General features: G+C 36.5%; 1 protein-coding gene across 2 annotated transcripts; it reads left to right on the forward strand.

Moving 5' to 3' along the window:
- Window positions 1–1791: 1791 nt before the first annotated feature.
- On the forward strand, window positions 1792–7543 carry colec11 (collectin sub-family member 11). 2 transcript variants are annotated; one of them, XM_038307001.1, is made up of 7 exons: window positions 1792–1920; window positions 2175–2336; window positions 2439–2510; window positions 2904–2975; window positions 6353–6406; window positions 6494–6589; window positions 6758–7543. In XM_038307001.1, the coding sequence occupies exons 1-7, from the start codon at window positions 1869–1871 to the stop codon at window positions 7165–7167; spliced, it is 918 nt and encodes a 305-aa protein (XP_038162929.1). In that variant the 5' UTR covers window positions 1792–1868; the 3' UTR covers window positions 7168–7543. The 2 variants fall into 2 exon arrangements, with proteins under 2 accessions (XP_038162929.1, XP_038162930.1); XM_038307002.1 differs by having other exon boundaries at window positions 6776–7167.
- Window positions 7544–12089: the final 4546 nt, after the last annotated feature.

Below are 12089 nucleotides of genomic sequence, written 5' to 3' on the forward strand. Positions count from 1 at the left end.
CTAATAAAATCACAAAGAATATATTTGTAAAGCAACATTGAGAAAAAAGTATACAGAGCAATGTAAGTTCTTCAGTGCTTCACTATCAGAGACAGTAGGAACTACGTCCAATTTTTATCGACACCTTGAAAGAAAGCACAAAGAAAGGTAAGCTACGTACATATTTAAGTCATTGTGTTGTGACAGTATGTTATGAGACCGACAAGCTGTGAAAATATTGAGCACTTCTGCATTTTCTCCATGTTCCCAGTGCCAACTAGAGAAATACACTGCTCGGTCAAAAACAAACCATCTGATTCAGCAACAGGGTCTTAGAACTGACAAAAGTCAGGCAACTTGGTTACAGATATGGATTTATTTAAGAAAAGTTATATAATATAGCTTTAATCTGTATATGAGAGAGAAACAAGAGAAATTATTGGCATTTTTTCAGTTTTACACATTTGCACATTGTTTTGAAATAGCACATTTAAAAACAACATAAATGTATGTACTATTCATGAAAGGCAGAGAAAATACTATTTTGATCGACTTTAATTGTTTGAAATTCTGTCATTACTACACAGAAGTACTAAATAAAGATCTTTATGTTTATTCCAGTTCTGTGTGGTAAATATCTAGGTGTTTTTATGTGAATGTGGGTCTTTTAGATCAATTTTAGTGATTTTGATCACGTTTCACATTTTATTGTAACATACTGGCGCTGGTCTTGACTTGGTCTCGGACCCTAAAAGTCTTGGTCTTGTCTTGGTCTCGATACAGTCTGGTCTTGGTCTTGTCTTGTCTTGGTCTCGGGTTAGGTGGTCTTGACCACAACACTGCTTTAGGCTCAATGACGCAGACGAGCTGAGGGCAATTAAAGTAACTGTGGTTTCAAACACTTCATTAGGAAGCAGAGAGCATCAACATCTGACTACATGTTGCTACCATCCAGCACATGGACATGTTAGATAGTTGTTTCTTAGGATTAGGCAGACTATGTTCATTTAGAAAACTGTTTATTCTGTCCAAATTTTTATAAATTTTTAATCATGTTATGGGTTTATTTACATCACTATAGCTGTTTTCTTTCTTTTTTTTTTATAATTTCAGACATGAAATCAGATGTTATGACCCAACAATTATTCAGTACTTGAGCAGCCAAGTTTTCAAGTAGTATTTCCCTTTTACTTAAGTAAGAAAATGTTAAAATATGAATACAATTAATAGAGGAAAGTGTTTGGGTAATGTACCCAACTCTGCTTATGAGTCTGATCTTACACTGTACTTTAAAAATAGCAATAGCAATAAGTAAACCAAAATCACAGAAATTCCCAGCAATAAACTGTATACAATATAGAATACAGAATGAAAGTTAGTTTCAATGATTTGATTTATAAAACTGTATGTATTAAAAACAGGAAATTCATATTTACTTTAGTTTTGTTTCAGCATGAACTGCTAATTTAGAGAACAACACTTTTATTGACAGACTTCAGACTATCAAACATTTTATTTTGAATTACTAGAAACTTTGTTAAATAAGTGACAGAATCCAAACCTCTTTCCCTCAATGAAGCCAGAAGCAGTTAAAGTAACAAGAGACTGTTGTTTAAATCACTGACTTATAAGAAAAAAAGATGCAAGCGTCAATATAATTAAGTTAAAAGCAAAGAATATATGATCAAACCCATTCTCTGTATTTATTAGACCTTACTTATATAAATCCCTGGCTACTTTCTCAGCCAATTATGTGCAGGGGCCCCAAATGCTTCAGGACTTTATCAGTGGGCTGTTTATATGTTTCCTATCTCAAACCCACACACACCCCAACACACACACTCAGACATGAGGACAAACATGAAAACTTTTCAGTAGGATTGCCAGCAATGAAAGCTCCAACAGATCGTCAGGAATACCATCCTCAGAGTACATCTAAGGGTAAGTGTCACATTATTATTGTCACATACATAATGAATTATTTCTTTGTTAAAGGAGCTTTGCTTGTTTTTTATTTGTATGTATTAATTCAAATCAAAGTATATTTTTGGTTATTGGGTTTTGCTCCAATATCATATGAACCTTCTAAGGGGAACAAACTCTGAAACAAACACTGAATCCAAACTTTTGATTTAATTCTAAAATAAGGTTTTCCTCCTCTGACCTGGTATTTTCTGATCCTGCTGTTTTTCCAGTTAACACACCGTCCACTCCATGTAGAAGGATGGCAGGATGGAAACTTTTACTCCAAATGATGCTGATTTCATTGATGAGTTTATTGCAACTGCAGATGGTAAACGGACAACAAGTGGCAGAAGAATCCTGCACTATTCAGATCCTTGTCCCTGGATTAAAAGGCATATCATTTCACTCTGCACGATGTCTTACCAATCTTCAACACATTATTCATGATAAATGTGAAAATTAACTATGTCTGATTTGATTATCTGCTGCTGAAGGAGAACCAGGGCTAAAAGGAGAAAAAGGAGCTCCTGGCAGACCAGGAAGAGTCGGCCCCCTTGGAGAGAGCGGTAAACCTTACTGTTACTTTCTGAGTATTTGTTTTTGAGACAAAAGTTTGCTTGCTTAAAGCCTTTCTTCAATGTTTTAAGGCACGCTGCAGTAACTAGGGCAAAGATCACATTTCTGGTGCTGATAATGTGGTGTTAAGTAGCCAGAGATCTCCATGTGTTTACATTTGTGTAAAAAGCTGGAGGAGTAACAGTTAGTGGAATGCAGGGTTATGGACCAGTGTTTACTGGAGAGATTAACGAGGAGTGAAGGATGTTTTTGGATGGGGATGACTCTCGATTAAAAACAGATTCTGATTAAGCCAGATTTCAAACCAGAATCTGAGATGAATAACTTTTTATTTAATTTTTTTTAAAGCTTGGGATGTCTTTCAAAACATGCTGCTTTTTCAGGACAACCCGGGCTTAAAGGACAAAAAGGAATAATGGGACGTCATGGAAAATTTGGACCAAGAGGGATTAAAGGTACTTCTTCACATAAACTCATGTATTTTATATGAAATTTCTTCTGTAATTTTCTGTTTGTTCAATTTAATCCACACAGGATACATAGAGGCTCAAATATAAATGCTAATTTAAGTTTAAGTTTTCACTTTGGGTTTTCTGTCACACTTTGATTTATGTCAAGCTGTGTTTTCTAAGTCATTAGTTTCTTTTCCATTTATGGTCATTTAAGTTCTTTTCTAGTTATATTTAACCCCTGTGGTATTTTTTGGTTACTCTCTGTTCTCCCCCCCAGCAGAGATGGGAAGTAACGAAGTACAAATACTTTGTTACTGTACTCAAGTAGATTTTTCTGATATTTTTACTTTACTTTACTACTTATTTTTATGGCGACTTTTTACTTCTACTCCTTACATTTTTACACAAATATCTGTACTTTCTACTCCTTACATTTTTAAAAATTGGCTCGTTACTTTAGTTTTGAATCATTTCAATGGAGTTACCGTTATTATTTTTCACGTCATCAATACCAAATTCCATCTAATTGGATGGGAATCTGCGCTGCATTTGACGCACCACTACAAGATGAATCGACAGATTCAGCGGTATTCATTCGCTGCAAATCATTGCAGCTTGGTGGCGGTGGCGTTAGCATAGTAGCATGGACGACGAGATGATTGAAAATGAACACAACGGAGATCTAGTCCTATTGGCAGACATCCATTTAAAATGTAGGCAACGGCATGAAAAAAGTGGTTTCTACTTTTACTTTTATACTTTAAGTAAATTTACAAGCCTGTACTTTGTTACTTTTACTTGAGTAAAGAAGTTTAATCAGTACTTCCACTTTTACCAGAGTATTTTTTAACACAAGTATCTGTACTTTTACTCAAGTACGGAAAGTGAGTACTTTTGCCATCTCTGCCCCCCAGTGCCCCTCTCCTTTCCCCTACCTCCCTTCTAGCTGCTTCTGTCCACACCTGCTCCCAATCAGTTGATTACTCCATTCTTTGGTCTGTTTGGCATATAAACTCCTCCTCAGTGTTCCCCTTTGTTCTGGTTCCCGTGTTCCGCGGTTAATAATTTCTTGATTTATGCTTCTGTCGCCACCACTCAGATTATTAAATCTGCAAGAAACCACCTCAACCTCCACCCAACTTGACTGTATGAATCAAGAAGGGAAATTGAATTTGACTTAAAAAAAAGTTTCTTAAAATGAGTGGAGAGTGGCGGCCTAGTTTTTAGGGCAGCAGACCCTAAAAGTTCAACCAGAGGTTCTGAGTTCGAGCCCCACTCCCAAAGACTGCCACTCTGGGTCCCTGAGCAATGACCCTTAACCCCACTGGAAGCCCACTGCTCCCCAAAGAGATGAGTTAAATGAGTTCATTCATTGCTTTGTATTTGTGACAGGGTAATGACCACAAAAGTTTGAAAAAAAGTTTTATTGATAGTGTTCATGCAGAAGGATCTTCCTGTAGCTGCATTACATGTGTCTCTGAAGAAGCCTCTGACTAAAGCCACAATAACTGGTAAATAGGATTAGCTGATTCTCAATTACCTTAGTGCGGAATGATTTAGCCAAAAATCAAAATTGCTATTTATTTTCACCAATATGTATATTTTTTATGTTGCTTTTCCTTTGCACTAAGCAGAAATGCCGCTCCTCATGCCGCTGCTTTTAAAAAGGAGGAATTCAAGAAAGAAATTTGTCCAAATGAAGCTTAAAATTCTTCATAGCAATTGAAAATACATTGTAAAAGCACTGCTGCATATAAAGTAATACAGCAATATAGCATAGTTTCCTATGCATACTATTATTAATTCATTACTTATTGTGCAGCTACAGTATGTCTACTGTATAATCTAACACATGCCACCACCAGCACCTAAAGGTGGTCAGTTTGGGAACTATTTAAAAATATAATACGGTATGTTTTCTCCCCGGGCACCATACAATGGCAGCCCACTGCTCCCAAAGGGGATGGGTCATAATGCAGAGAACAAATTTCGCCATTGTGGGACAATAAAGGGATTTACATTTTTCCTCTTAGCATAATCTTTTCTTTAAATAGCTGCATATAATGACGAACATGTAGAATATAAACTAAATGATCATCAACTCCACAGAAACCACAATAATATCATAATATTTCATACCATATAGGTCTTAGGAGATGTTCATGGTATTAAGGACTGATGTTTGGGATTCTGTGATCTTATAGGTCTGTGGTGTTTCTGTCTTGCTGAATTCTGAGTCATTAGGCTCACAATAGGGTGACAGTGCCGTCGTGTGCAGGAGTTTGCCCAGCAATCAAGGAGTTGTTGATTAAAGCCCCGGTTTTATTTTCCCAAAGTAACAATAATCCAAACAAAAATTTCAGGGCCCTTAAAAGAGGTCAAATGAAGAGACTAAGGGCAAAAAATATCAAGCTCAAACATATCAAACCTCAAACTAACTGAACAAACAAAAACTGACCTGACACACAGCAAACAAAGGGGACTTAAATACTGGTCAGACCAGACTGACACACTGAGGAAGAGGTAGGGAGAACATCTACAACAAATTAACAAAAAATAACTAAACAGTTAGCTTAAGGATTAAACTTAAATGACAATCATTAAACAAATTAACAAAATGAGCAAATCACAAAAGTAAGAAGAAGAAATTATGCAACATATTTAAAATGTGGAGTCCATGGTCTTCCCCGATAGTGGAACTCCAGATGGTATTGGAACTAATGTCTTCAATATTGTCAAAATAAACAAACCAATGTATTTATGCTAGTGTGTATTAAAACTTATGAAAAAGTGGTTGTGTGTGGGGGTTACTGACCATGTGACTATCACAGGTATACACTCTGTTTATACAAAATGACAATAATAGTTGTCTAATTCAACTCCTTGTGCAGCCTGTCTTTTTTTTTAAACAACTCTTTGGACTGTTGGATCCATTACTACATATTAGGACATCTAGTCAAATGTAAAATATGTGCCCTTTAATAATACACCAGAAAACCGTAATGTTGCTGCGGACTCAGTCACCAGTGTTCCAGCATCTTCCAGATTAGGGTAGCCTTAAGCTTTGGCAGTTCCAGATTCATGCTTTTTGTATAGCATAAATGACAACCATTTGAAAAACTCAATTGTTGAAATCATATGTCGGGAAAACAACCAATTTATAGCAAACTTCAATAGATTTTGTGTAAATGTTTATATATTTAAGGCACTGTGCATTTTTTTTATTTCTGAATTTTTTAATATTTATTCTAGTTTTATATTTGTATTTAAAAAATACTAATAAAAAAAAGTCTTTATTTGCATTGCCAAATTTTTAATAACAATCATGCTGAGGTATATATGATATTTCACATGTTTAATTAAGTATATCTTCACCTCAGGGGTTAAAGGTGACCTGGGTGACCCTGGTCCAAGAGGCCCCAATGGAGAGCCTGGTGAGATATTTTTAGTTTGGCTGAGACAGGCACATTTGATGAAAAATTCCCAGATTGTTAACCCTCACGTTCTTGCATTATCATCAGGTGTTCCATGCGAGTGCACACCAATGAGAAAAATGATTGGAGAAATGGATATTGTTGTGGCCCAGCTGTCCTCAGAACTAAACTTCATTAAAAACGGTAAACTCTAAACATTCATGAATATCCTTCATAACTTTCTCTAAAAGCACTTTACATGTATTTGTGTCACCAAGCATTTTTTATGTTTGCTGAAAATGTCCGTTCTTCTATCACTGCTTGGCATGGCAATAAGAAATTTATAAAGAAATTAAGTGCTCATTTTTACAGCACTGCCCTCCCCTGCAGCTGTTGCAGGCATGAAAGAGACAGACAGTAAGGTGTATCTGTTGGTGAAGGAGGAGAAGAGCTATGCCGATGCAGAGGCTTACTGCCAGGCGAGGGGAGGGCACCTGGCCATGCCGAAGGACGACGGGGCCAATGCGGTCATCGCCGGCTATATAACAGAAGCGGGTCTGAGCAGAGTCTACATCGGGATTCACGACCTGGACCGTGAAGGAGTCTTCACCTACGTGGACGGATCTCCCATGACCACCTTCAGCAAATGGAGGAAAGGAGAACCCAACAATGCCTTTGACGATGAGGACTGTACTGAGATGGTTGCCTCTGGGGAGTGGACTGATGTGGCGTGCCATCCTACAATGTTCTTCATTTGTGAATTTGATAAAAGCTACATCTGATTTTGATCAACAAAAAGAGATAAAACAAAAAAACGCGACTAAATGTACCATTTGTGATGAGAAGTCCTGTAAATAGAAAAAACTCCAAAAACAGCATGAAAGCTGTAAAAACAGCAGGGTGTTCTGTTTTATTATGCAGTAGTACTAGCAGTAACAAGCCATTTATTTGCAAGATCCTAAAGTTTGTTTTAAATTCTTATTCTAATCTTGTCCTCAGTACTATATTCTATAATTCTTCCACATTTCTGGCCACATATCAGTGTACTGAGTTTTTATGGTATGCAAATATTCTGTAAGTTTCTTTGACAAACAGGGTAAATAAGCAGAGAGCTATAGATTGTGTGGAAAAATATCCAATTAAAAAACACATTTTGGATCTGCTTGAGTGCGTTTAATCAAACAAATAGAATGCAGCATGTATTTATATTCAATATGATAAGATATGTGCAGGCTGCTATATAAACATCAATGGATACAAACAACATCAACAAGAAAAGGACATCATTTCTTTCTGCTGAGCTCTGTGTTTTTATTTAATGCTGCAGCTGTTCAAAACCCTCAGACTGATTGTAACCAGAGGAGAAAAACTGCAGTAAAAACACTTTCTGTTTACCTGCAAGGAGTCCATGCTTGACAGAGATTTGAAAGGGGATATTTTCACTTAATTTATGGCTCTTTAAGATTTCAAAGTGTCATCATACTGCACTACTTGTGAGGAGTGGATGCTTGGACTGGATGTTAATCAATCGGGGCACAAACAGGAGCAGTAGGAGAGTGTTTAAAATCCAGTTTTGTGCCAGCAGGTAAAAGGTTTTTATACAAAATAAGTTCAAAAATCTTACAGATTATTAAAAATAAACTTTGCAGTATAATAAAGTCTTCAGAGAACTCAGCAGCTTCTTGATCTGAACTAATAGCCATAATTGCCTAGTAATTGCCATGGTAAATTAATATGAAGGTTATTAATTGCAGAAACAAATTGAGACGCATCAACCTAGACATGATCCACGACAACTGTATGATGGAAAAATAAATAAACAAAAATAAGAGAATGGTCTGAAAAAAATAAATAAAAAATAAACATTTTAAGAACCTTTTTTGATTTTGCCTAAAAATTCTTTAGTGAGATATTGTTACTAGGATTTTCAGTGATTTTGCAAGAATAAGCACTGAAAAGGCAGTAGATTAAAGCCAGCTCTAAGTTGTGAGTTGTTCAACCACCACAAACCCATTGATTTTTCCCAGAGTTAGGCATAATGTCTTTACAAGGTATTTTCACCGCTGTAAACAAACACTGCAACACCATTATATGGAGCTCAGCAACTGCTGTTGGTGTAAAAAAAAGAAGAAAATGTGTGAAAATCCGTGCTCATGCTTTAAGCTCTCAGTTTCTGCAATCAGTAAGCATGGTTTGATAATCTGTTTTAGTGAGTGCAGATTGCCCAAGGATATCTGTTTACAGTTTGGATGCATGGCCCACACCTGCAAGATAAGCTGTCAAATGTAAATTTAAAGTGCTGCTTGTTTTGTTTGGTACCCTTCATAGCTTGCAGAGATGGCAAAAGTACTCACTTTCCGTACTTGAGTAAAAGTACAGATACTTGTGTTAAAAAATACTCTGGTAAAAGTGGAAGTACTGATTAAACTTCTTTACTCAAGTAAAAGTAACAAAGTACAGGCTTGTAAATTTACTTGAAGTATAAAAGTAAAAGTAGAAACCACTTTTTTCATGCCGTTGCCTACATTTTAAATGGATGTCTGCCAATAGGACTAGATGTCCGTTGTGTTCATTTTCAATCATCTCGTCGTCCATGCTACTATGCTAACGCCACCGCCACCAAGCTGCAATGATTTGCCGCCAATGAATACCGCCGAATCTGTCGATTCATCTTGTAGTGGTGCGTCAAATGCAACGTAGATTCCCATCCAATTAGATGGAATTTGGTATTGATGACGTGAAAAATAATAACGGTAACTCCATTGAAATGATTCAAAACTAAAGTAACGAGCCAATTTTTTAAAATGTAAGGAGTAGAAAGTACAGATATTTGTGTAAAATGTAAGGAGTAGAAGTAAAAAGTCACCATAAAAATAAGTAGTAAAGTAAAGTAAAAATAGAAAAATCTACTTGAGTACAGTAACGAAGTATTTGTACTTCGTTACTTCCCATCTCTGATAGCTTGTAATATTAATAAACCCCGAAAGTTTCTGCCGGTGAACAAAACAAAGCTAGCAGAAATCTGTGCACAGGCTTTACTCAACTGTGCGCTCAGTTTCTGCAATCCATAAGAAGGATTAACTTGGTCTGATAAACTAGCATCTTGTTATCTGAGATCACAGATTACTGAGCAATATCTGTCACATTTTTATCTCAGGGTAACATAAAGTCATATAACACGCTATAAATTCTGCAGAATAAACTGTTTTTTTTTTTTTTTGGTTAATAAATGACTAAAAACACTATATTGACAGCAGCTGCAGTCCATGCATCCTAACTTTCAAGAAATGATTGCCAACCTGAAAGCACAGTTTTGTAACGTTTGAGCATGGATTAGCGTAAACTTCTGCTTCCTGCACCGTGATTGGTCCAGTCTGATTCAGATCAGAGAGCCTACACCTTACCAGAATGCTTTAAACACATGTGGCTGTTCAGCCTAGAAAATGACTGTCACTAGGTCTGCCCTTTAAGAACCAAAATAGAATTTGAAGTTGCCATATGTGGGTGAAATCCTGATAAGGCCTAGGCTGATTATGATGCTGAGGAGTTTCGTAAAAAATATCAGCAGATTCAGAAGGGAGCGTCTTCTCAGGCCCCTGCTGCTTTGAGGTCTCTCTCTTTAAAGCTCAGATAAAGCGATGACATTATGCTCATTGACTGCAAAGTATAGCTTCCCCTTTAATGGTCTCCTCAGACTTCACAAGTGCGGTGCTCTGAGGAATTAAGGACATTCCCATTCACATCCTATAGTGCATGGTGTAGCACTCATATTAGGGGTATGACTTTTGAGCCAGACCCCCACTTCTCCTCTGACCACTAAATTGTGGCATAATGGAATGGAGACAGCCCTCTGAGAAAATCAGCAATAATGTCATAATGTTGTGATAAAAGAGAGGTAATGTCAGTTTGTAGACCTGCTAAAGCTGCAGTGACAGGTTCCCTGAGCTCAAACACAGAGCTAAGGTACGTACTGTTCCAGAGTGCTTCACCTTTAGTTAGCTTTGTTGCCCGCCATCCCATATAGTCCTGCACCTCTGTCAGTCTCTGCAATGAAATCAACTATCAAAATACCGTACGTGTTAATTCAAGTGAAAAATGTAACACCTAAAAAAATAATAAAACAAAATAACAGAATTAAAGAATGCAGTAAAATGTGTTTATGCATAAAATGAAAGGCTGCAATAAAAAAATGCATCTGTGTTGATAGGGTCAAATGTCTGATGTCAAACTAACTGCAAAAGTCTTTGGTTTTGTCTTTTGCTTGTCAACATTTTTGCACCAACATAATATTTAGAGCCCAGATAAAAAAAAAAATATCTGAGAAGGCAAATACATGGAAAAAGGCTTGACTGATTGATTTACTTTATTTATGGATACCTATTGATTTAGCTCAAATAGTTAAAGGGGAAGAATGCACCAAAGGAAGAAAATGGTGCATGGGATATATACAGTATATACAGTACAGTGCATCCACATTAGGGGTGTGCAAAATAATCGTCATGATGATGCATCGTGATTCTAATTTTCGTGATCTACTGCATCGATTCTTGACGCCAAGTATCGATTATTAATTTTAAAAAATTAATAAATAAGATTGCATGAATGGTTGGCGAACATCAGCCAAAAACAAGTGTAATACAACTTCCAGTCTCAGTTTCTGCAATCAGTAAGCATGGTTTGATAATCTGTTTTAGTGAGTGCAGATTGCCCAAGGATATCTGTTTACAGTTTGGATGCATGGCCCACACCTGCAAGATAAGCTGTCAAATGTAAATTTAAAGTGCTGCTTGTTTTGTTTGGTACCCTTCATAGCTTGCAGAGATGGCAAAAGTACTCACTTTCCGTACTTGAGTAAAAGTACAGATACTTGTGTTAAAAAATACTCTGGTAAAAGTGGAAGTACTGATTAAACTTCTTTACTCAAGTAAAAGTAACAAAGTACAGGCTTGTAAATTTACTTAAAGTATAAAAGTAAAAGTAGAAACCACTTTTTTCATGCCGTTGCCTACATTTTAAATGGGTGTCTGCCAATAGGACTAGATGTCCGTTGTGTTCATTTTCAATCATCTCGTCGTCCATGCTACTATGCTAACGCCACCGCCACCAAGCTGCAATGATTTGCCGCCAATGAATACCGCCGAATCTGTCGATTCATCTTGTAGTGGTGCGTCAAATGCAACGTAGATTCCCATCCAATTAGATGGAATTTGGTATTGATGACGTGAAAAATAATAACGGTAACTCCATTGAAATGATTCAAAACTAAAGTAACGAGCCAATTTTTTAAAATGTAAGGAGTAGAAAGTACAGATATTTGTGTAAAATGTAAGGAGTAGAAGTAAAAAGTCACCATAAAAATAAGTAGTAAAGTAAAGTAAAAATATCAGAAAAATCTACTTGAGTACAGTAACGAAGTATTTGTACTTCGTTACTTCCCATCTCTGATAGCTTGTAATATTAATAAACCCCGAAAGTTTCTGCCGGTGAACAAAACAAAGCTAGCAGAAATCTGTGCACATGCTTTACTCAACTGTGCGCTCAGTTTCTGCAATCCATAAGAAGGATTAACTTGGTCTGATAAACTAGCATCTTGTTATCTGAGATCACAGATTACTGAGCAATATCTGTCACATTTTTATCTCAGGGTAACATAAAGTCATATAACACGCTATAAATTCTGCAGAATAAATGGAGGTCTCTCTCT

This window comes from Cyprinodon tularosa, unplaced genomic scaffold, assembly GCF_016077235.1.
Source record: "Cyprinodon tularosa strain WSP-4 unplaced genomic scaffold, ASM1607723v1 ctg6, whole genome shotgun sequence".
In the NCBI taxonomy this organism is placed as follows: domain Eukaryota; kingdom Metazoa; phylum Chordata; class Actinopteri; order Cyprinodontiformes; family Cyprinodontidae; genus Cyprinodon; species Cyprinodon tularosa.